Source organism: Temnothorax americanus, unplaced genomic scaffold, assembly GCF_048541705.1.
Source record: "Temnothorax americanus isolate GAGA-0224 unplaced genomic scaffold, ASM4854170v1 Scaffold4, whole genome shotgun sequence".
Lineage (NCBI taxonomy): Eukaryota > Metazoa > Arthropoda > Insecta > Hymenoptera > Formicidae > Temnothorax > Temnothorax americanus.
The window spans coordinates 545,752-569,427 of NW_027509547.1; the positions used below are offsets into that span (position 1 = coordinate 545,752).

Below are 23,676 nucleotides of genomic sequence, written 5' to 3' on the forward strand. Positions count from 1 at the left end.
CACCTATCTTTTTGTCATTTTGCATTGCAATTCAAACATTTCTCTTCAGCAACGTTGGGGCGAGACACTTTAGCAATTTAAAACATTTTGAATAATTTATGTTATTGGTTATACTCTACTTGTTTAATGTTAGAAATATAATAAAAGTTTATATTCATATATTATTTACATATTCTACTTATTTATAAGTCAAATCGTTCAATCTTCCAAATTTACGAGTCAAAATTTATTACGTTTTATCTACTTTCTTCTATCATTGCGTATCTAGATAATCTTAATTACAATATTCTCGCGCATGAGATAAATTTTATCCATAAAATGCACTTTTATACTTGGCAGATCAGACGGTCTACGATCTTGGTACATGCCGGCAATGCAATTATAAGATGGTGTTACGTATGCATTCACTGGATTATACATTGGCTAAGATGTACATACCTGGTACCACCTTGAACTTAACCGAGTCGAGCGTCGCGATTTCGAGACAATCGCCGGGTGACCGTTACCTTTCCCGCGACTTTCAACAACTTACGGCCAGGGTCACGTAGTCGTACAGAATGGATATATCTGCTATAACGAAATCTAATTGCTGCTCTTGTGCTTAATTGCTTTCGGCGTCTGACTAATTAGTATCGCAGAAGCGTCGCGATATTCGAGCCCGGTTTCTCTCATCACTTGTTCTCGACGCTCTCTTTAATTCGTGCTCGCACAGCGTGGATCTCTCTTTCTGTCTCTCCTCTGCGGCATGCATGAGTCCTGAGGAACATTTAATGAAGCACTCCGCTTTCAGCGATTTCCTTGACGTTTCAGTGCAATCTAGAAATGAAAAAAGGGGCCAATAATAGATATTTTAACTTAGCATTATTTAACGTAGTTATTTTAACATAACTATAAACAGCGTTAAATATAATACTAAACACGGTTATTAGGTAGACGAATCATTAAAAATTACGAGACTGTAGTTATTTCTCCATCCAATTAAGTATTGAGAACGAGGGACATTTGCTTTTTTCTAAGGATACATGGGTGATTTTCTGTTTGACGTTTTGTTCATTTTGCTTGAAGCTTGATGTTTTAAAGAACTCGCCGGGTTACAGGCCGCGTCAGGTGTGTGATTTCGCTCAAGGCGACATTCGCTCTCGCGTACCGGGGGGATCTTGATCCCCGAGAGAAGTCGGGATCGAGAACATCGTTACAGTGAGAAAAAGTAAGAAAAAGAGAAAGAGCAAGAGAGACAGAGGTAGAGGAAGGGGAGGCAAAAGACAGAGAGCAAGAGAGAGAAAGATACCAAAACGATTGCCCAACTCTCGACCCAGTTATAAATAGGTGAGCGACCTCGTTTCAGGGATGATATCTCGTGTTCATCATCTGCCGATGAATTTTTGAAGGTGGAGCAACATATCACATCTGCAACAATTAAACGCCTTCGATACGTTAAGAACTCTCATATGAGATATGTTCTTCGTGTAGTTTTGTCCCTATCTGTATGCTTAAAGAGATCGCTATAAATCGCCACTTCCGACCAAAATTAAGCGATTAGATGGCGAGATAATTCCTATGACTAACTCACCATTGTAGTTAGGAAGGCTGCGTAAAGGAAGAAAAATAATTACAGTTTACCGTAAGCAACTAGTATCTAGATTCCTCGTGTTCTACATTGTGCTACTTAGTACTTAGTAGTGTGAATTAATCAAGCCAAAGTTGTATACGATATGAGTCATCAGTGGTCGCTAATGGACCTTGTAATCGCATCCGCCGACACTAGGTCTTCATTCTTGAGAGGCACATGCGACGCGCACCGTCTATCGAAACTATATGGCCTCCTTGAGTTGAAATATGTGGAGCGACCGAAGCGCTTCTGGTTATTTCAATAAACGAGGAGAAATATCGAGTAATTTATTTGAAGAGCCTCAGAATTTTGTTCCGTGAATTGCACACCGACGGACAATCATTGAGGAATCTCACAGTTGACCAGAACTTGTTGATTAGGCGATCTCGAATCAACGTCATTGCGACATTACACATGGACTTCTGCGTACACGATGGTGGTGATTTAAGTCACACAACACTCAACGTCGTAAAATAATAGTAGGCGGGTGGTCGGGCGAAATGGTGCGGCAAATTATATAGGATCTACATATATACTTTTTTCCGTCGTCCTGGATGCCTGCAGGTTTCCGTCGCGTTGTACACGCGGCTTTCCTTCATCGTATTTGATTCCAATTGGTACCGGAGAGACTCCCCGCTGTTAATGTAATTCAAAGTAGGTCCATAGCGTGAGAATATGTCAGTAGAAAGAGTAGGCTGAGAAACACGAAGAAGAAGAGAAGATTGGCTAGAAGAATGCAATTCGAGAATACATGTTAATTCTGGCTAAAGAATACTGAATATAATTTATCAAGATGCTCGATATAAGAATCTCTCTGTACTATATATATGTACTCTTTTTTCCCCAATTTTTTTTTGATCGCAATTCTATCGTTGTTCCTCTTTCTCGCGCTTCGCTGATTTTTACCTTGCCAAAATAATCGGGATGACGAGAGGGAGGTGAATGAAAAGGGAGGAAGTCAGTGTGGGGAGATCCTGTGGCATCCGATACACTTGACGGAGTAAGAGAGAGAAAGGGGTGGGGGGGGGGTAACGAGAGAGGAGCAGCGAAAGGAGGGAGACGAGAGAGCGTACGACGCGAATGCGGACCCCCGATGGCCTGCGAACCCACGAGGACTCCCCTCGTGCGATACTTCGGTATAAAAGCAAAGCAACCTCTTTTAGATGTAACACACGAGTCAGCATCGGCGCATCCTGGCGTGCTTGATTCGAACAACGCGCCTGCACGTTGGGGCACGGAAGAATCGAGAAACAAATTGCACGTGACGCCCGCGACTTAAGGATATCTTCGGCGTCTTTTGTACGAGACGCGTAAAACGCGGTGAAGTCGCACTTGGGTGATAATGGCCAAACATTTCGTGACGTTATTGTGGGTGTCGGCGGCGTTGACCGCGACCCTGGCATTGCCGACCAGCGACAAGGCCAGCGGAAGTGAGAACGATCTGGTGGCGAGCATATACACCGATTGCCTGAAGAAGGAATCCATCAGCTGCATCAAGTACAAAGTATTCACATTTGTCGACAAGATGCTGGCCGACAAAGAAGACATCACTCTATCCGAGGGCATCACCGTCGTAAAAACGTCCAACGCCGAGGGCGAGGGTGCGCCAAGGTTGGTTGTCATTCTGTGAGATCCCGAGATCGCGCTTATGCGAATTTAAACGTCGAACGTTTAACTCGAGAGAACTGTTACATTTATATTTGCATTTTTGGCAGATCTATCGAATCCAACGATTTGGATACGTTATTGTTTGATCGTCTTGGAAGATTTCTGAGGACGCATTCGGTCAAAGTTGATCTTAAGGGCAGCGATATTTTAGGAGCGATTGAGTCTGCCGGACGCAGTTTCGAGGACTTTAGCGACAATGCTGTCGAGAGCCGTGGAAAAAAGAGTGAGTATAGCACGTGTGATGAAACTTATATCTTAATACTTATGTAAAACCCTAGGTTTAGATGCGCTCGAACCGGTTAATACAGAACCGGTTACGATAGCACCTAATTATGTTTTATTGAGTTCGTTATTCGCGGAGGAATTTTATTACGGTGATTGCTTACATTTGCCAAATAAAAGATCGTTTTAAAAACGAAACTAGCGTAGCAATCAAGTCGATATGTGAGCCATACACACACACACACACACACACACACACACATGCGAAGTATTAGTTTCAATTGCATTTATAAATGTCAACATTTTTAATTATTACAGTCTTTATTAAGTAATCTACACAATACGGGAAAAAATAAATTATTTTACATATATCTGATAATCAAATATACCAGAATTTCAAATTTGTTCTATTATACTTTTGTTATTTTTTATTTTTTGTTATTGATTCGCATATTTTTCTGGTTTTAATAGAAATTTTAATAGAATTTTTAAAATTATACAAAGATACGATAGAAAAGAAAAAAAAATAAATTTTTCGCATATCGAAGAGGTAATCAGGGTTCATCGGGACAACGTCAGCTGGAGTATGGGAGTTCTCTGCGTTCATTGCCGCCGTGTGAACAGCGACGATGACGACGAGGAACCCCATACCGGTCGCAGACGTTGACCCACTGAGGAACTGGTTCCGCTTCCCCTTGAACCTCGCAACGGAGGAGGAGAACACCGGTGATATTGAAAGGTTGGGAGAGAGATAGATAGAGAGCGGGAGAGATCCCGCCGCGCAAGATTTTTGACATACTTTCCATCCTGGTACTTCGCCTTGACCTTCGACTATTATTCCACTTTAAAAAACATTAACATCGATCTCCGTGATCGGCCGGCGTGACGTGATTTACAGAGGACTATTATTACCGGACCGGGCCTACAAAAGCTACAAATAATGTGCGAACAATTGACTTGCGTGCGCATTCGTATCTCTCGGCGCTAAATCATCTGTTTATCAAAATTTATGAATTGCTATTACTGTTACACAATGATTAATTCCAGCGTGCGAATATTAACGATCAGTTTTCTACAAAAAATAATTCGGGATTATGTCACATTATTTGCAAATTTACATGTATTATCTTGCAATCATTATATTATCGTTATACATTTTGATTAAAACATTTTGCAAAGTTCGTATATGTATCTTTTTGTCGCATTAATTTTATATTTTATTAGACTTACGGATTTTTAATCCTTATTTGATACTATTTAAGAAATTATATTATTGTTTTCTAATGAAGTTTTCTCGTAACTGAGAATTTTTATATCTTTATTCAGTTGAGTATAAATGCAAGATCAATTATAAATAAGCACACAAAGAGAATGTGGATTTTTACATAAATATCTTACTTGTTATATTATTTGTTATTTTCCATTCGTTCCGAAAACAAATATAAGTAGATACCGTGATAGTACATCTCATAATAAGATAATTGGCATCATAAAACGAAAAATGTAAACTCTCAAATATATCTGTTATTACATCTGACGATGTACTAAAATTTCCGTTCTCCACAGAAGTGTGAAAAGAGAGTAATGATAGTATTAAACTTCGCAGTTCGTATACTTACAATCCACGTTAGAGATAAATAGATGCTGTATATATAATTGTATATACCAATCTTCATTTTACACAAATCAAGTGTCTCGACAGGTTAATTTACGTTGATTATAATATTATAATTATTAACTTCTTACATGTCTATAGACATGTAAAAAGTACAATTTTTTAAAAATCAGTGACATATTTTTAAGTGCTTATTATTCATTAAAGCAAGGCACAAGAGAAATAATCAAAAGATAAATATGAGGTTTCGAATCATATTTATACGCACGATAAAACCAGGTTAAGAAGCTGCTTGAAAATTATATTGATAGAAGCAGCGAAATGAATATATATCGCTTATTTAGATATAAAATTAAAATGCAAACATTTGAAACATTACAGAGAAAGCGCAGAAAATCTTAGGACCCTTGATGATGGCAATGGCCCTGAAAGCGGCCGCTTTATTGCCGCTGGCGCTCGGCGCGATTGCCTTGATTGCCGGCAAGGCTCTGCTCGTGGGCAAGATCGCTCTCGTGATTTCGGCTATCATTGGACTGAAGAAACTTCTCTCTCACCAAAAACACGTGACCTACGAGGTAGTTTCGCATCCGCATCACAGCAGCAGCCATGTTAGCCACGAAGACCATGGCGGTTACGGCGGCGGCGGCGGCGGTGGTGACTTCGGTGGTGGTTACGGTAGCAGTGGACACGGATGGGCCAGAAGTCTACCGCAAGATGCTCATGAGATTGCCTATCGCGCTCACCAACCCCAACCACAAGCTTAATCGTACCATAGAAAGTTTTCTTCCCGCCTCTCTCGCTTCTTTTCCGTTTTCTGACGGAGAATCTGACAATTCTCTTCCCTTTCATTACACTCACGCCTACTTCACTCGCCGCGTTTCTCGTTGTTTCTTTCCTTTTTCCTTTCTTACCTATTTGCTGTTGCTATGTATAATACCTAGTCTATCTCTCGCTCCAGGGAAATATGCCTATTTATAGCTATTTTCAGTTTAAAATCTCTTCAAATTTGCCTATCCTTTTTTTATGCTTACATGATCTCTCTTATATTCCGATTCTTTTCTTTCTTATTTTTCTACTTTTTTTCTAATTTATCCTAAATAATGGTCGATTTATCCCACGGCCAGTCACCAGTACCTCTGGGAGATGCTCATTGTTTTATATTATCTAGATTTATATGTGAGTTCGTTATATTTATTCGTTGTATCTTATATTATTAATATTTATTTGATGTTTTTGACTGCGTCCTTCCATTATGACACCTCCTGTTTTTATAATAAAAAAAACCGACAAATGAGACGACTCCATCTTGTCCCGAAGAAAAAGAGCTTCATTGTTAAGTTCACCTGCAGCGTTCACCGGCCGAAGAAACCGGCACGTCCTGTGGCTCTCGTAAGAGTGACCGTGGTTCATGACCGAGTGTTTCTATTTATACATAACACTGCACTTGCACTCGTAGCCGTAAAGCGTAACGTAAGGCCGTGAAATACGGTCTATTGAACTCATAGCACAATCATGTACCGGATGCACCGCTGAACCACATTTTCCATACATAAATAGATATACAATAAAAATAGGATAAAGTTCACGAGCACGGGCGAAAGTAGTCGAAGAAAGCGCGGCACACTCTATTGCACCGGAATACAAATCGTATAATTTCTTTTCAGGATAATGAGCGATTTATTTAAACGTAGATTTACGGTATATGCAGAAATATATATTTATATATATTTCTTTGCCGCTCTCTCTTTTCTCTTCTCTTTTCTCTCTCCTCTCTTTTTTCTTCTCTCTTCTCTTTTAAGATGTAACTTATTTTACTGCAAGAAATATAAATATATAAATTAATGTATAATATATTAGTAAATTAATCAATATTATACATTAATAAATTAATATACACAGGAATAAAATATAGAGCATCGTGAGCTGGATCAATGTCAGAGATATTCGTTTCCATGTGATGTAAATGCCACTAATTTGACTTATTATTAGTTTCACGAGGATTAGTTCTACGATAATTAAAAAAAAAAAGAAAAACGTCTGCAAATATCTTAGGTAGGATTTTTCTGGACTTTCCACCGATTCATAGCTACAGCGAGACAATGTGTCATAATCACAATAAATATCCACAATATTTAACTCAACCCAGTAATTGCCCTCCAAAACCGGACGCACGCGCCGCCAGGTACAACTAGTAACCTGCATACCGCGAATAATGTTGCTCTGTGTTGCTATTTCCGTTGCTACCGGAGTGGCCTTAAGGAAGAAAAAGGATGTACAATAACGACAGTTTCATCGGCCGAGCAGCCACGCGTATCGGGCCGGTCGAGAAAATCACCGTACGACGAAACGGTTGTATGTACAAAATGGAATTCAGAGCCGCGGCTCGATGGGGTTCGTTCCGCGAACCGGAAACGGCACGGCGCGGCGCGGCGCGGCGGAGGCACGATTATTATTTCGCGTCTCATCGTGGCGTCCTACAAGATCCGTCGCTTTCGCCATGCCGCGCCGCGCCGCGCCGTCGGGAGATCATTTTCACGGCACGTACGCGTATGAGAAATCGGTAACGCGACATTATGCAGGTAAGTTCCGGCAGCATCGTAGTCGCGTGGACTTGTGGACGACGACGCGACGCGGCGAGGAGTAAGCCGCGAGAGGAGAAGAAACGTCTCCTTTGCATCCGTTACCTGGTCGCGATGCTTTCTTGAATAGCACGTGCGCTTCAATGAAAACGTCATGCACTGGCAGTTTTAAGGCTATGTTAACGAAGGCGAAGAGGCTGATGCGCTAAGCATACTGTACATATTTTAATAATAAGTCTACGATAGATGATACAAGTTATTTCGCTTTTTTTCCTCACGCGATGGTGATCTCTGTTTCGTTTTTTTTCTTCGCTGAAACGCTGATGGTCTAAGCGTATCTACATGCAACGCGTTTTCACTTGGTATGACCCAGTTAAAGCCGTGTCTATTGGCGTATATCGAATTGGATAGGATGAAAAGTCGAGGATACGAGGGACCAAGTGGAAGAGAATGAAGCATCGTGCAAATTAGATGATTAATCGGATGAAGAAATTGTGCCTAACACGCATAACGGTACACGTTAATTTGCCGATTCATCGTTTCTCTTTTTCGATGACATGATTATGTTGATCCGTAAAGGGAAATGTTTGTTGGATCTTCCATTGAAAAGTGGAACGTATTGTCACCTTGATTTAATAGCTGAACCAGAGAACCACAATTGCTGCCAGTATAACTGTGCGTCCAATACTTGAGAAGTAATGAGAAATGCAGTTATATCCAATCGCACACATGTGATGATGATAATTTTGTGTGGTAATTTTTTGTATAGTATCGATAGTAACTTTAAACTGTCTCGATCGATATTTAGAAAAGTTTTTCACGACCTTTCAAACGTAACATTTTCAAGTATTTTGGAAGCGTGTCTTTTCTGTCTGAAGCTTATTCGTAATCTGATAAGTATTGCCGCTAAATTCCACCGTAAATAAATTAAGATAGCCTAGAAAGAAACAGTTGGAGCAACGGATTCCTAAAAATTATCTTGCCATCTCAGTTTAACGAACGATTTTATAGTATCATAAACGGGAGAGAATAATCTATGGGCATGTAGCCCCGTGCCAATAACACACTTTATATTTTATTGCGCTTCCTGCTTATCAAATATATCAATGACCGTGAACGTCGAAGTGCTTTCTATTGTACATCCGCGATATACAATATTATTTCGTCTTCAGCAGCTGGGTGCGCGTATCTCGTGTTTTCGACGGCGGATCATTCCGAGGTGCGCCTTTCATTTTCAATCTTGTTCTTATGCCTCCACGAACTCGAGCGGCGACGAGAAATTAGAGCCGAGGAACAACAGCGGGAGCATCGAACCGAATCGACTGGCAGCCGATGCGTAGGTAGCGGCGCCGCCCACGCACAAAAGGGACAACGGAATAACGATACGGACGAAATGCGGTTAAACCGGTCGAATTAAATCGGCGAGATACCAACGCGAGATGCGAGCGGGGCGGAAGACAATGAAGAAGATAAAGAAGAAGAAGCCCGCGGAGAGGAAGCATGGCGGCAAAACTGTGGTGGAACCACTCGGATGCGTCCGACGAGTCGTTGGTGGGAGGCAAATCCGGAGGGAGAGCTTGAGAGATCATGACGCGCGTACCGGTGGAATTCTGCTCTCTACTCTCGTCTCCCGGGTGGTTGGTTTAAACGCAAAAGCAACCGCTCTCAAATCAATGTCCGCGAGCATGAAAATAGTCGCGCCATGGTGGCGTACACCGATGCCAACCGGGTGGGGAGAATATCGCTCGGTACGGAGGTATACCTGGCTAGATATATAGAGCTAGGGCAGGGCTTCCGTTACGTACAGTCTACTTAGAGTGCTCTCAGCTATACACGCATCTCGTGGTGGCACGCATCGTGTTAAATTAAATAGAAGTCGGTAGCCCTGTGGACGCAGCCGGATAGCCGAGGGAGAAGCGAAGGACTCGAGGCGTTTGATTTTTGTATCGAGCCGCGTGGAAGGTACAGTGCTTGATTGGGACTTGCGCGGCTTAATTCGAACCTTCGGCGATCGCATTAAGTGTTGTCTATAAGAGTCTTATAGACCTGTGATATATACGGGAAGCATATATGAAATTTCAAAAATGTATCCTAATTGATTCAGATAGATAACACAAAAGTGATTGGATTATTCGCAGAATATCATGATTCTGGATAGAAATTATGTTTTGAGATATATTATGCGGCATAAGTGTTTTTAATTTTAAGGAAATTAACATTTTTCTACGTTTACCAAATTTCATAAACTTTAATTAATTTCAATTTAACAATATAATTAATATTGTGATATAAATAATTATTTTTATAATCTAGAATTTAAAACTATTAAAAAATTATTTGTGCTCACACACATACACACACGCACACACAAAATTAAGTAATTGTTTTATTTTTTATTAATTGATTTATTTATTAATTGCCTAACATGTTAGAGTTGTCTTGATTCCATATTATTTAATTATGAAATATATTATATATATATATTGGTGTGTTAATTTATTATTATAAAAGTAAATGTTGAATTGATTTCTTTTATAGATTTTTTTTCACTTTGAAAAATGAAACGGTTCGCGCGCTGTTACGTATGCCTGGCTGTATTATTGACAGCGGTCTCTGCGAGATCGGCCGAAACTAATCCCACGTCTAACTCAATCAACGAGCAACAAACCGCAAGATCGAATAGCAATGGCATATTTGGCGACTTACGTTACGTCTATCAAGTATACAAGGAATGTTCCGACACGGAACTGAGTCCTTGCCTGAAGCTGAAGCTTTTATCGGCTATAGATAGGGTTTCTCGGAGCGCTCAATTGAATGTGGCTGATGGCGTCACTCTGGTTCAAGATGAATCGGCTGCTAACGAATCCGAACCAGAAAAATCTCTGCAGGAAATCGAAGCCAGTTTACCCCGAGCATTGGAAGATAAAGAGGATGCTCTCAATGGCATGATTTTCGATAAAGTCGCCAAATTTTTTCAGAGTCACACTCTGAAGCTGAAGTTACCAAACGTAGAGGAACTTCAACGTAGTTTCACGGAAGAAGGTAGGAATTAAGACACTGTTAATAAAGTTATTCAACGAAAATGATTTATTAATAATAAAATATGAAAAGTTTAATTACTTGATTAATTAGATATTCTTGCATTATTTTCGATAAATGTATGTTGAATATAATTGCAATTTAAACCTTTATTACGAAGAAAAATTAATTTAAATCTAAATTTAATTGTTTGTTATAATTCCATTATTTTATTGTTCGTTAAACACATATAAATTTCTTTCGCGCGCGCGTGCGTCAGATTGTAATTACATTTTCTTCTCTATGTCTAGGTCGTAAGAAGAAAAATAAAATGGGTGGTCTTCTCGCTATTCCTCTGTTAATTGGTGGTACGTTAGTACCCCTGGCGCTCGGTGCTCTCGCGTTGTTGGCTGGCAAAGCGCTGATAGTGAGCAAACTTGCGCTCGTACTCGCTTCTATCATTGGATTAAAGAAACTTGTGTCTGGCGGCCACGATCACGGACACGAAGTTGTTCAAGTCGGGGGAGGACATGGATCGGGCGGATGGGCGAGATCGGGACACGATATCGCCTACTCTGCATACAAACCATTGTCAGCATAGGAAAAAAATTTATAAACGTTATCATAACATCTCTTTAATCACGTCGCTATTTCCTCTCGCGAAATTTCCTTTTTTCTTTTCGCATAATTTTTATTTATTTCCATTTTGCGAATAATTCTCTCCAAACTGTTCGCGAAACTCTCATATCTGTCTGATCTCTCTTTTCACTGTCTCCTATCCAATTGTGTTCACTCTAGGTCGTCGCACGTACGAGGCCACTCATGCACGGATCATCTTCGGTATTTATTGTTTCACGCGTAACTGCAATACGCTCGTTGTCATGTAACATGTACATTTATTAATGCGCAAATAAATTAAGACTATATAATAATTATTGAACACAACCGTGTACCCGTTTTATTTTCTCATTTCACTTCCTATCGATAAATTCTTGCATTCCTTGAATGAAATCTACATATGCGTGACTGAATATTCCGAAATCATCTTACTGTGTTAGTTCGATCGTAATCTTATATTTTTGCGCTGCTCGTTGAAATTCCGGTATCGTCTTTTCGCCGATTGCGAGATGTTTAAAATTCAGGTGAAACTAACGGATGTCGACGATACGCCAAAATCGTAGAATAGCGAGGAGAAAGAGCAACGAGCGCGCGCGCGCGAGAGAGAGAGAGAGAGAGAGAGAGAGAAAGAGCGAAATACGTTAAAAAGAACACGAGTGAGATGGATGCGAGGAAACGATGGGGATGAGGCGTGTAAAAGAACTGGAGCCTGACCGACTGATGGCTCATCGATTCGGGACTCGATCGAAAGTAAGAGAACTCAATGCGCCAGACGCGATGGAAGATGAAGGAGTGGGCGAGGAAATATCGGAGGTGAAAAGCACCGAGACAAATACGTGAGATAGAGAAAGGCTTTTATAGCATAAGGCATAGGCCGAGTACGCGATGAGTTGTCTATCTGAATGACGGTTTAGCATCTTGATGCGAGCAACTGACGTTTCCGAGTCTCCGGTTGTTTCTCCGAGAAGAATAGAGAAAGATCGTCGGGATAGCGAGCAGTAGAATAGGACGTATAGGTACGTAGAGGGACCGAGAGAAGGAACGGCATCACCTACATACGAGAAACGCATGAATAAAACCTGACGTATCCACACAAACGCGTATCTATCCTTACGCACTTGTTCGATTCGCGTTTTGTTCGCGGCGGTCATCGTACACGTATTCGAGCGTGTGAACGTATGCGTGCACGCTCACGAGAGAGTTCTACGTGTATACGTAAGATGTACACGCGAGGACCAGTCGGTGGACACACACTTGGGAAGTAAACCAGGCCGAGCAGACTGATCGGGCCAGTCAGCATCCGCGCTGAGTCTTTTCAAGGTGCGCCTAACACTCTCTACCATACCGGAGAAAAAGTCGAGACCTGGTCCCCCGATTCTCTCCGGTACTCCGCGAGTCCATGTCTCTCTCTCTCTCTCTCTCTCTCTCTCTCTCTCTCTCTCTCTCTCTCTCTCTCTCTCTCTCTCTCTCTCTCTCTCTCTCTCTCTCTCTCTCTCTCTCTCTCTTTCTTTCTCTCTCTCTTCTTTGTTTCTCGCCCAAACTCGAAGTTTCGTCGATTTTCAAGAACGCATTTCTGGCCAGGTGGTTTCGTTTCTGATACGCGTGTCGGCAGGGCTCTTCCATATTCGAGTTCCGAAAGTCTTCTCGATGAATCGGGATTCAGAAACCTTCATTTCTTTTTCCTTATTTTTTTGGATACTACACACGTCGCTATTTTAATACTGCGTTTATGCATTTAAAGTAAGAATGTCACTGTTAATTTGTCTCATTGTCAGTACTCATCGTGGTGTTCCTAGAAATTGCAAACATTAGTACCGAACAGCGATATAAAAAAGGTTGAAGAGCGGACTAGAAAAGTGCCTTATGTAGGTCATACGCGGGAATTAGCACTAACTGAGTTTACATTAAGCACAAATTTATTCTCGTGAAAGTACTAATATCGCTACTTTCTTCGGCGACGAGTAAACAAATTAGAACTCTGCGCGGAGAATACCCGTATTTGCGGTATCGCGCGCGCTGTTATTACAAAGTGGCTATTAACCACTCATCAGCTTACCTACTGTTTGCATCTCGGCGGGTGTATCATTCCAATGACTAACTCCCGTTCATTCATCTTTGCGGCTTCATTTCTTTTTTAGTAGTCCACCGTGTTTGCTCTAAATGAATCATAGAGAGAGAGAGAGAGAGAGAGAGAGAGAGAGAGAGAGAGAGAGAGGAGCTAATTGCTAGGCAAAAAACTATAGAATCGCATGCAAGTGCAAATGAGAAAGAAAAGAGGCGAGAAAGAAAGGTAACAACTTTCGTTTCGTTCATTCACGCGTGCTTCCAGCGTGTAAGGTGCGAATCTTTTTTTTTCTTTTTCTTCCATATCCCACTTCGCGCTCCCAACGGTATCTATACGGAGGAAAGCAAGACGGATCAATACTACGGTTTTACTAACCCGCATAACGACACACACACACACACACGCACACACACACACACGCACACACACACACATATATATAACGCATATAATAACTGCACAAAATTACGTACTTTTATACACGTTTCACTTATCTTTCGCATCATCATATCTAAAAGAAAGATATACGCTCTAATGATTCAGAGAATCGATGGATATATATAAACGAAGAAACGAGTTTCATCATATGTAGTAAAAAACGTTTACTTCTTTCTTTTATTGCGGTATCATTCTATTTTATTGCTTTTTTATCGTTTCGATGGTTTTAAACGTTTCGTAATCAGCTCACGAACGAACAGACGGAACAGGCATAGGTGGTATAGGACGAGGCATGGGAAGAAACAGGACAAACAGGAGAGCGAGAACTCTCAGGTACGAAGGCTTCACTTCGTGGGGGCCTTGACCTGACCTCGATCTTCGGACGAGTTCACTCTCGCCGGCGTCGAGAGGAAAGTGTTCCACCACCAAGAGTGCGCATGACTGCCACCCGGCTCGATGTCGTACCATCCAGATTAGCGTTTTAGCTCGCGATGCTATGTACAAGTTAATTTGCTGTACATAATACAGATGTGTAACGCAGCAATGGACGGCGGAACTTTCAGATTTGTCTGCTGATCGTATTCGGGGAACATTTGACTGTGATAGAGCAACGGAATCTCCAATGCGCAAGGAGAATAAACGTTTCTCGTGCGAGACGCGGGAAAAAAAAAGTTGCGAGAACAAAGTGAAAGTTCCATGAGATCCATTGTATATTATGTATCCTGCTTCGTCGCGAGGAGGTCGCGAATAATGTTAACTGACAATGAGAGAAAGAAAAAGAGCATTAATATTTTAGAGCAATAAAATATATAGAAATAATTATAATATTTACATTGTTTTTACATTACATTATTTATCCTAAATTGTACATATCTTTATAAACTAGATATTTAAAATTTCTTTCGAGTTTTTCATATTTATATATTCTTGGAATAATATATGTATCCATGTCCAAATTTCATGTAAATCCATCCAATCCATTAAAAAACTTATGCTAATTAAAATTTAAAATATGACATCCAAAAAATGCAAAATATTTTAAATACAGATGTGATATCTCGTTTTGATTTTAAATATCTTTTAGATATTTTTTACATTCTAATGTGATGATTGGAAACTTGACTTTTAGACGAAGATTTAACATCATTCATTTAAATAGCTCGTCGTGTGTTAAAATACCGTTTCGTGTAGGCAAATTCTTCGAATTTCATGACTTCGTGAGAACGTGAGCTGGACCGACCGATGCAGAGATTCGCTTGACCATCTTCGAACTTGAACACTTGAAGCGCGGAGAAAGTTAGCCGCACATCCGAATTCTTCGTGCACGGATATACCGGCAGCGATGAAATACTTTTGGGTATGTCTCCTCCCTTTTTCCATCTTTTTTTCTAGACAAGAAGCCTTCGGGTCACGGTGACGCGCGAGACGAGGCGAGACGAGGCGGGTCGAGGCGAGGCGAGACGCGGCGAGGCGCGGCTTGTCCTCCTGGAGGAAACCTCTGGCTTGAGCCCAACTCACACACATGATCGTACCACAGTGATGCGTGCACGCACATTCCATTTGAAAAACCGTTAAATGTTCCGTGCGACAGAGTCACACGGAATACATTAATTTCAAAGATCATTAACTATAAAGTTATCTTATTGGTACCATCCAAAAGATGACCTTAAATCATGTGTTTAAGTCGTAGGATTAATACGACGAATAGGCGGATAAGCGGAGTGCAGTGAAAAATCGAGAGGAATGCAGGATCACGAAACACAAAATTCAAAAGTAACTGCAATCAGTAAAAATCAAAGCATGTTATTAGGAAATATAAATAAAATTACACTAAAAAATGTGACTCCAGGGAAGCGCGAGGGAGCTTCGGCAATCGAGGAACGTTAGGGATATCACAATTCCAAATAATAATGAATCGCGCGACGCGACGTCTGTACTGTCGATTGCAAGACCATCATCGGCTCGTATAAAGTTATAAGCACGTTGGAAAGTTGTGGAGGTGTACGCGAGCGAAGTATCATCTACTTGATAGTATAGAAGTATCCGGTGTAATATACTTTGACGAAAGCGAAATCATATTATAAGCTAAGTTATCGCGAGTGCTTGGTCAAATATAACTGCTACTTCTCTATTAGCATAATATGAGATTTTTTGCAAATGGTGTCACGAAATTTCTCGAAATAAAAATAGTGTTAATTGCAGATTCTAAAACAAATCGCTTTTTTTTTATTTAAACGCAAGTGGAAGTGCACAATCACAAAAGAGACACAATTTGATAATAAATTGAATATGAACAGTCTCCTTATTCTGTCCTAGAAACTAATTATGACAAGTGACTCAATTCGGCAAGTCATCTCAAGAGTCATCCGGAGAAAAGACTACGCCAAATAACTTATGCTACCGCAGATAATTCATCTTTAATGCATAGCACATTGCACATGTGTCTCTTTGAAAGTTCTGACAAGTAGGCAATTCCTGTCGCAGCTGCTGTATCTTCACCATTGCATTTAGCAGGTAAAAAACAGGACGTAACACCTAAATCTTTCGCGAGAGTAGCCTCGCGTAAATTTCCATAGTTATTTGCATAGCGGCTAGCGCGAAATCGCTAAATCAATAAGAATCGCAATCAGTGGCACACCGGTGAATGATAACGCGCGACGACGTCGAACAAGTCAGCTTTCTTATCTTCGTTTTTAATCTAAATTCCCAAAGCATTCCTTCTACCATTGGTATCGGTATACGTTCAGTGTCTTTGACTCGTGCCGAAATGTCTCCCTCGATTCGATCGTGGTCCGATCTTGGTGGTTCGGAGGAAGAGGCCAGTGCGCGTAGGTACACATCATCTTTCTCTCGTTTTCTCTCTCTCTCTCTCTCTTTCTCTTCTTTTTTTCTCGTCCTCTTCCCCTCGCGTTCTTGCGAATGTGCGCCTGTATGCGCATTACGTACACGTATGGGGCGGGTTTGTCGACAACCAACACACCCGTTGTGTACACAAACGACTTAAGTAGGCACACAGGCACACGGAGAGGAGAGCCGGTGGAGAAGGACCAGCAGTGTGGAGGCGCGTCAACGAGAGACGCATACGACACAAACGGAACGACCGCCTGGAGGAGAACCAATAGCTCGTATGGGTTGTAACCCGGCGGCAGGCGGGGGCCATCCGGTGGGGGCCATCAAAATTTCAAAAACGTACGCGGGCCCCTTTCGCGACGAGGATAAAAGGCAGCAATCGTGATTCTTTCGGGCAGTGTCGATACGATCGCCGTACCCGTTCGAGCGTTCACGTGCGAGAAAAAAAAAGGGCGTCGAAGTCGCAACGTCGAGGAAGCGCGAGGAAGAGAAGGAGAAGAAGTGAAGAGAAGTTTTGAGAAGTTGGAGTAATTAACTCGAGATTTGGTGTTTCTCTCGCTGTTCGGAAGAATCCGTCAAAATGTTCAAATTCGCGGTAGTCGGCGCACTTTTCGTGGTATCCGCTTTCGCTGCACCGGCGTCACAGGACGCGCCGGCGGCGGCGGCACCGCCACCCTCGATCCTCGAGGAAGCCCTCGACGTGTACGCTTCCTGTTCCGAGGAATCGAGTATCGCGGTGTGTCTCAAAATGAAGGCCCTGCGCTACGTCGACCGTGCCGCTCGCTCGGCCGACATCGAAGTCATTGACGGATTCAAGATCGTGCAGACCGAGGAGGCCAAGAATAGGTAAGAGAGACAGGATTTACTCGAGATAGTGATCGGTATGTCCTACGATGATAGTCGACATTGAGTGCAATTGGGACGTGAGAATGCAGCAGGTGATTCGTGTAGTGAACGCGTATATCATATACAAAATATATCGTATTTCTTAAATATCGTCTATTGTATTTTCGTATTAAGTTAAAGTGTATACAATTATTTACATAGTATAAGATAAAAAATATATATCACTGTTTTATTACCGAACTTAGCTTGATTAATTATTTCATTACTTGTAATATTTGATAATTTTGATATTCAAATTCACTTTGAATATAATCAGAATTAGAGAAAGAAAAAGAGACGAGAAAAGAGCAAAAATTCGTAAATTGATCGTCCAATAAACTATTTGAGAGAATCAATTCTTTACTCTCACTTAATTACTCTGTAATCAATGAACTCTTGAATGCTACTTGATTCTATTTGACTCTACAACGTCCGGTTGTCGTAAAATTAGCATAGAAAGTTGTTAACGGACATTAAGATAGCTCGAAGCGTTTATGCAGATATAACGATCACGATAAGAGCATGTTTCTTTCTTTTCAGCCGAGCTGACAATGCAAGGTCTCTTAATGACATTGAAAGTACTTTACCTGCTGAGACCGAAGCCAAAGAAGCCGCAATTGATCAGGCCATTGTCGATAGAGCCTCCAAATTTTTATCCACGCATACTGTTGAGTTGAGCCTCCCCGAAGACGTTTCCCGTTCTTTTGATGAAGGTAAAATTTCATTTTAACTGATTTTTAATTAAAAAAAAAGAGAGAAGATTATTTTTTTTTAAAGTTTTAAAGTTATTTTCGTATATTTTCTAGACAGCGATAACATGTCGCTTGTATAACATTTGGAAATTTAATATAATATATATAAATGACAAAAATTTGGATATGTCACAAATTATAGCCTTTCAAGAAAAATTGGAGGGTTTACGTTTCGGAATTATGTTTCAGCTCGTGGAAAGAAGAAGAAGATCGCCAAAACTCTGTTGCCCATCCTTCTTCTCCTGAAACTGAAAGCTGCTGCCCTTATCCCTATTGTTCTTGGTGGTTTGGCTTTGGTAGCTTTCAAAGCCCTTATCGTCGGCAAGATTGCTCTCATCATCAGCTTGATCCTCGGCCTGCAAAAACTGCTCGCTTACAAGAATCAGAGCTACGAAGTTGTCGCTCATCCCGTTCATGATTATGGACACGATGTGCACCACGACCATCACGGCTGGGCGAGATCATCGGCCGGTTCTGATCTCGCGTACAAGGCTTATAAACCTGCCGAATAGTTAAAAATTATGCACAACTTCTCTTCCTTCTAATTTTCTACCTTCATTCGCCAAAGTGATCGTCTCTAATCCGACGATCACCTGAGAGTGGCGTGGCTTATCTTCTCAGGGATCCGCGGACAAGCTCAACTCGACAACGAAGACGTTTGTCTTACGACATACGAACGACTATATTGAACGCAATTCTGTATGGACGGGCAAACGACTGTTAGACACGGACGGTTACTGGATTTTGTGCGGACTGGATTTAACGGTACACGACTCGACGACTCCGACGACGATGCCGCAGTCGACGATCGATAGGGATGCTACGATCGCCGTGGTTCGATGTATATTCCGGCAAATCTCGACGACGAAACTTATCACTTCACTGACAACGACGAAAGGCTACACATTCAGAGATTATGAGAATCTCAAAAGACTCTCAGAATAGTGGAATCCTGTCAGAATGGTAAAAGTCGCGCCCTCTCGATCATACTCGTGCGGTATCCTTTCAGAATCCTCCGTGTCTATCGTATGCGGAACGACTCGTAGTCAGTACTCGCACGAGACCACCAGATTTAATCCAATGATTATTTATATATCGATCACCCCGTTTTGGGATCATGTAACTTATCATATTATTTATAAATAAATTGTAATTTTTGTATAATATTAAAAGTTGACTACTTTATTTTTCCTCAAACATTTGTCCCATTATCTTTTACTACGACTAATACGAGTTACGCCTAATATAAGACTGTTTTGATATAAGAATGCCTGAAATAATAATATAGCGATAAACTATAATATAATATACGCGATTTATATACATAACTTTACAAAAACAATGTTGAAATAGGATGTTTAAAATTAACAGAGACAATATCATGCCAAAAACGAGAGAAAGATTTTTAAATATGCTATTCAAAAACTCAATCCAATATCTTTGCTGAACGTCTTAAGTGGATGATATCCTTAGATCTTGTTTGTTCCAGATTTGCGCAAATTCGGCAATTATATCCGCGCTACTTGCGTTCCCAATTTTTCTTGCTCAGCTGTCAGGCCTGTCTCATCAATTTGACTATATAACGATCTTTCCGACACTCCATTCTTCGACCAAAGGAAATTACCCTTCTCAGTGCATCCGGTGTATCGACCAAGCGCCGTGCGCGCGAAATACAAACGAAGTATACTTTCGCTACTTGTAAAATCCGCCGAGTGAAACCAATTGTTCTGTCGTGTGTGAATGCCCCCTTGTCGCCTATATAGGTGGGTGATCGTAGGAACAGCGTGAACAGTATTTTACGAGAACTTCATTACTCTGCATCTCCTCTGTGCGATAGGATTCTCTGTTACAATTTTGAAAAAAAATTTTTAAACAAAATTATGACAGTTCGTAGATGTGAAAAGCGTGCTAGAAGCCAAAATTTCTTTAAACGCCCGTTATCTTCTAGTGTGGATTATTTCTTGTGCTTGCCACCTCGGAATAAATTAAAATAAAAAGACTGCGTGAAAGTTTTCATAAACCTTCCGTAATTTTGTTCAATTTATTTTGAGTTTTATCAATCCGATGTTCAAATTCATCTAAACACGTTTGTATGACGTGAAGGATCGATTAAAGTTAGTGATCCAAAGATGAAAAGCCAACTCCGTTATTTATGTCTGCTTGTTCTCGTGTCTACGAGTTTTACAGTGATTATGGAATCTAAGGAGCATATCACTCTGGACGATGGACGTTCCTACAGCTTCAATGAAGCTTTCGGTGTATGTCTCGCGAAGAAAGAACACGGTACATTCGAATGCGTAAATCGTGGTATTCTAAGTGCCTTGCAATCTTTAAACGACAAGGAGAGCTTGGAGTTTGGAAAGATGCGACTGGACAGATCGGAGGGCTACGGCAGAGATCTTCTGGATCTGGACTACGATCCGAAAGATTTTGGAAATGTCGTGAAAGCAGCTACCAGATTGATGGAACGTCGTAATATTAAGTGGAATCTGGATAATATATATCCGGGATTACAGATGCGCATCGGACCAATGCTGAACGGAAACGGGATACTGGAATTTGTTCTTAATGAAAGAGCTGCTTCTTACGGCGATAGGCAGACTGGTACAGGTAAGCTATAATATTGATTCTGCAAAATTAATCGCGCATTCTGACTTTAGTTATCTTTGATAAGCTTGATCATTTTTCAATTTATGGACGATATAAAAAAGAGTTTGTTTTAAATACATATATACAAACTGTTGCTCTACTGTAAAACCTATGATAGAACATTTTTACAATATCGTAAATTTTACAAGTATTTCTTATATGTACACATATGTGTTCTTCATTAATAAATTGTGCAAATAATCTAATGTAAGAATTACATGCGATTGTTACAAATTGTTTACGAAAGAATGATTACATAAACGAATAAAATTACGAAGTGCTTACTTCAAAAGATTGTTGCTTGTTACACGCAGAATTACCCGCGTTGTCTTAGCGCGGAATCAAACCTCAAGCTGGTTCTTGTACTGGCTAAGACGTTCCAACCGGTTTCAAGAACGTCCTCCAGTAGGCAGCACGGTCAAGGCAACGGAACCGGTTGTAAATTCAAGGTCAAATTCTATCATTTCAGGAAGGCAGTTGACCAGACACATATTACTGCCATTTCTATTGGGTTTCAAATTCAATATGGCATCCCTGATCCCGCTTATGTTCGGTTTCCTGTTAATCGTGACCAAGAAGGCTCTTTTATTGACGAAGATGGCATTGTTTCTGATCAGTCTTTTAGGATGGAATACGCTTTTTTCCGGAGCACCTGCAGCACCTCCTTATTCGGCGAACGCGTTCAATGGCTTCCATGCTTACGGACACGAGACACCTGCTGGTGTATACACCCATCACGATCATCATTTTCCGCAGCGACCTTACAGACCGCTGCATGACTATAGTCCTTATGATCAGCATGTTATTAGGGAAGTCGTCAATGTTTACGAAGGAAATAGCGATTCGGGACAGAATAGACAAAATATAAAGAATATTGTTTTTGACTCATAATAATTAATTGATAGTATAGCTTAAAATATATCAATAACAGATTTAAATAAATCATTAGTATCAAATCATGACCAAAGAATGTTTACTTCTTCCGGATTTAAGTTTAGTTTACTGTGTTTTTCCAACAATTTATTCAATTATTCTAAAATATAAGAAATATTTTATCAACTTTTGTTATTTAGGGACAAGATTCTTAAGAATTTAGAAGTTATTTTTTAAAACAATAGTTCTTTACAGTATTGTGTACAAATATTACAATTATACAATTTTTATATTCGTTATATGCATCAATTGATTATACATATAATTAAATGGATAGTTTGATATGACAGTTTAATTAAGTAAGATGCATTTTATTTTTTCTATATATATTTATCCTTATATAAATATTTACAATAAACGCGTTATATACAATAATTTCTTAGATAATATTTTCTTATCAACATTGATTTATCATAATCTATATTATTAAACAGTATTAAGTAATCTGTCGGAAATAAACATAATAAGAAACGTATAGTATTTATTAGAATATAGTACTTATTTTATTTTGATTTTATTTACCTTTAACATTAATTTTTTTTCTATTTCGTTACATTATTATATCATACGCAATCTTTATCAGTACAATTAATGTTGAAATGAGCCTAATAGATCGAAAGAGAAGAGGTATTTTATGCCGATAGAACGACTATCATTTTTTCGTCTGGATTGTGTGATAATGTTTTTATTTATGAGTTTACTTTCAAGTTCAGTTTTAAGTATCTGTCCATTAGTATAAAGAATTGTCACTGAGATTTTGATGTTTTCACTTAGCGATCCCATTAGTCTCGGTCCATTATTGCGTCGTCCTTTCTTTCGGTCGCCTAACTGTACCGGGTCTCTCTTTCTTCGTCACTCTTATGTTACTACTGTCCGCAAAAACAGCGATGATTACATCCGGGAAACGCACATTTGCTTGTAAAGGAAAATACCACCGTATCTTTACGGTCATGCAACTACACATACTACCACGTGCTCATATAGCATCCTCTGTCAAGTGTAACAATCAAGGTGGAAACGCATCGCACGTTGTACGTTCGGTGAAAAACACTTTTAAACAAGTTTATCGTCTATGTCCATCATCGTTTAACTATTCTTTGTTTTACACATGTAGCTTCTTGTACGTTACTAATCAGTTTATGTCTATGTATAATAGTATTAAGATATATATATATATAATTGTATATATCAATATATATACACACACACACACTATATTAAGAATAAAGATTAAGATTTCCAATTAATTTTACGATGGAATTATTATTTAAACATTTTAAAAATAAGCAATATAGATCAGATAGCTTTTTATTAAGAGAGCTCGTTCAGGTTTGCAAATTTCTGACAGATAGGGAAAAGTGGCATTTACGGAAGTATTATTTTGCGAGAAATGACAATATTATCGTTGAGACAGTACCATTTGGTAATGAGACCGTGACAAAACTTTACATTTGTATATACGCTTTCTTCTTGATAATAATTAATATATCATTAAAGTGACAATGAGTGAAGTGGATAATGAATACTTGGCCTCGTATAACAATCGATGTTGATTTGATTGGAATTTTTGAGATGATGCGGAACTTGTCTAGTATGACAAATAGCCTACATTTGAAAGAAAGAACTGCGAGAATTGAATACTCTGAATGGACAGTGTTAATCAAGTCTACTGTAATTGTTTCATGTTTCAAATTGTTTTTCAAATGTAGCTCGTTACGGATCGTAAATTGTACTGGATTAAAAGTATATTAAGTGCAACATTAATGAGTTTCTTG

At 39.9% G+C, this 23,676-nt stretch overlaps 4 protein-coding genes across 4 annotated transcripts; all 4 read left to right on the forward strand.

The window, feature by feature from the left end:
• Positions 1-2,675: 2,675 nt before the first annotated feature.
• LOC143902470 (uncharacterized) lies at positions 2,676-6,783 on the forward strand. The gene is made up of 3 exons (XM_077415400.1): positions 2,676-3,220; positions 3,325-3,500; positions 5,496-6,783. Exons 1-3 carry the CDS (start codon positions 2,952-2,954, stop codon positions 5,876-5,878), a joined length of 828 nt encoding a protein of 275 aa, XP_077271526.1. The 5' UTR covers positions 2,676-2,951; the 3' UTR covers positions 5,879-6,783.
• Positions 6,784-7,665: 882 nt separating this feature from the next.
• On the forward strand, positions 7,666-11,646 carry LOC143902511 (uncharacterized). The gene is made up of 3 exons (XM_077415482.1): positions 7,666-9,655; positions 10,232-10,735; positions 11,023-11,646. The coding sequence occupies exons 2-3, from the start codon at positions 10,252-10,254 to the stop codon at positions 11,310-11,312; spliced, it is 774 nt and encodes a 257-aa protein (XP_077271608.1). The 5' UTR covers positions 7,666-9,655; positions 10,232-10,251; the 3' UTR covers positions 11,313-11,646.
• A 5,414-nt stretch (positions 11,647-17,060) lies between these two features.
• Positions 17,061-19,467, forward strand: Osi9 (DUF1676 domain-containing protein Osi9). The gene is made up of 3 exons (XM_077415483.1): positions 17,061-17,528; positions 18,108-18,280; positions 18,509-19,467. Exons 1-3 carry the CDS (start codon positions 17,263-17,265, stop codon positions 18,829-18,831), a joined length of 762 nt encoding a protein of 253 aa, XP_077271609.1. The 5' UTR covers positions 17,061-17,262; the 3' UTR covers positions 18,832-19,467.
• A 981-nt stretch (positions 19,468-20,448) lies between these two features.
• Osi10b (DUF1676 domain-containing protein Osi10b) lies at positions 20,449-21,859 on the forward strand. Its single transcript, XM_077415448.1, has 2 exons — positions 20,449-20,929; positions 21,438-21,859. The coding sequence occupies exons 1-2, from the start codon at positions 20,449-20,451 to the stop codon at positions 21,857-21,859; spliced, it is 903 nt and encodes a 300-aa protein (XP_077271574.1).
• The last annotated feature ends 1,817 nt before the right edge of the window (positions 21,860-23,676 follow it).

What these genes read in the sequence shown, in the direction of transcription:
- LOC143902470 (XM_077415400.1), top strand. Translation starts at nt 2,952, where the DNA reads ATGGCCAAACATTTCGTGACGTTATTGTGGGTGTCGGCGGCGTTGACC. An exon ending in GAGGGCGAGGGTGCGCCAAG is followed by an intron (nt 3,221 to 3,324) that starts GTTGGTTGTCAT and finishes CATTTTTGGCAG; the next exon opens with ATCTATCGAATCCAACGATT. An exon ending in CGAGAGCCGTGGAAAAAAGA is followed by an intron (nt 3,501 to 5,495) that starts GTGAGTATAGCA and finishes GAAACATTACAG; the next exon opens with AGAAAGCGCAGAAAATCTTA.
- Osi9 (XM_077415483.1), top strand. Translation starts at nt 17,263, where the DNA reads ATGTTCAAATTCGCGGTAGTCGGCGCACTTTTCGTGGTATCCGCTTTC. An exon ending in ACCGAGGAGGCCAAGAATAG is followed by an intron (nt 17,529 to 18,107) that starts GTAAGAGAGACA and finishes CTTTCTTTTCAG; the next exon opens with CCGAGCTGACAATGCAAGGT. An exon ending in TTCCCGTTCTTTTGATGAAG is followed by an intron (nt 18,281 to 18,508) that starts GTAAAATTTCAT and finishes ATTATGTTTCAG; the next exon opens with CTCGTGGAAAGAAGAAGAAG.
- Osi10b (XM_077415448.1), top strand. Translation starts at nt 20,449, where the DNA reads ATGAAAAGCCAACTCCGTTATTTATGTCTGCTTGTTCTCGTGTCTACG. An exon ending in CGATAGGCAGACTGGTACAG is followed by an intron (nt 20,930 to 21,437) that starts GTAAGCTATAAT and finishes CTATCATTTCAG; the next exon opens with GAAGGCAGTTGACCAGACAC.
- LOC143902511 (XM_077415482.1), top strand. Translation starts at nt 10,252, where the DNA reads ATGAAACGGTTCGCGCGCTGTTACGTATGCCTGGCTGTATTATTGACA. An exon ending in ACGTAGTTTCACGGAAGAAG is followed by an intron (nt 10,736 to 11,022) that starts GTAGGAATTAAG and finishes CTCTATGTCTAG; the next exon opens with GTCGTAAGAAGAAAAATAAA.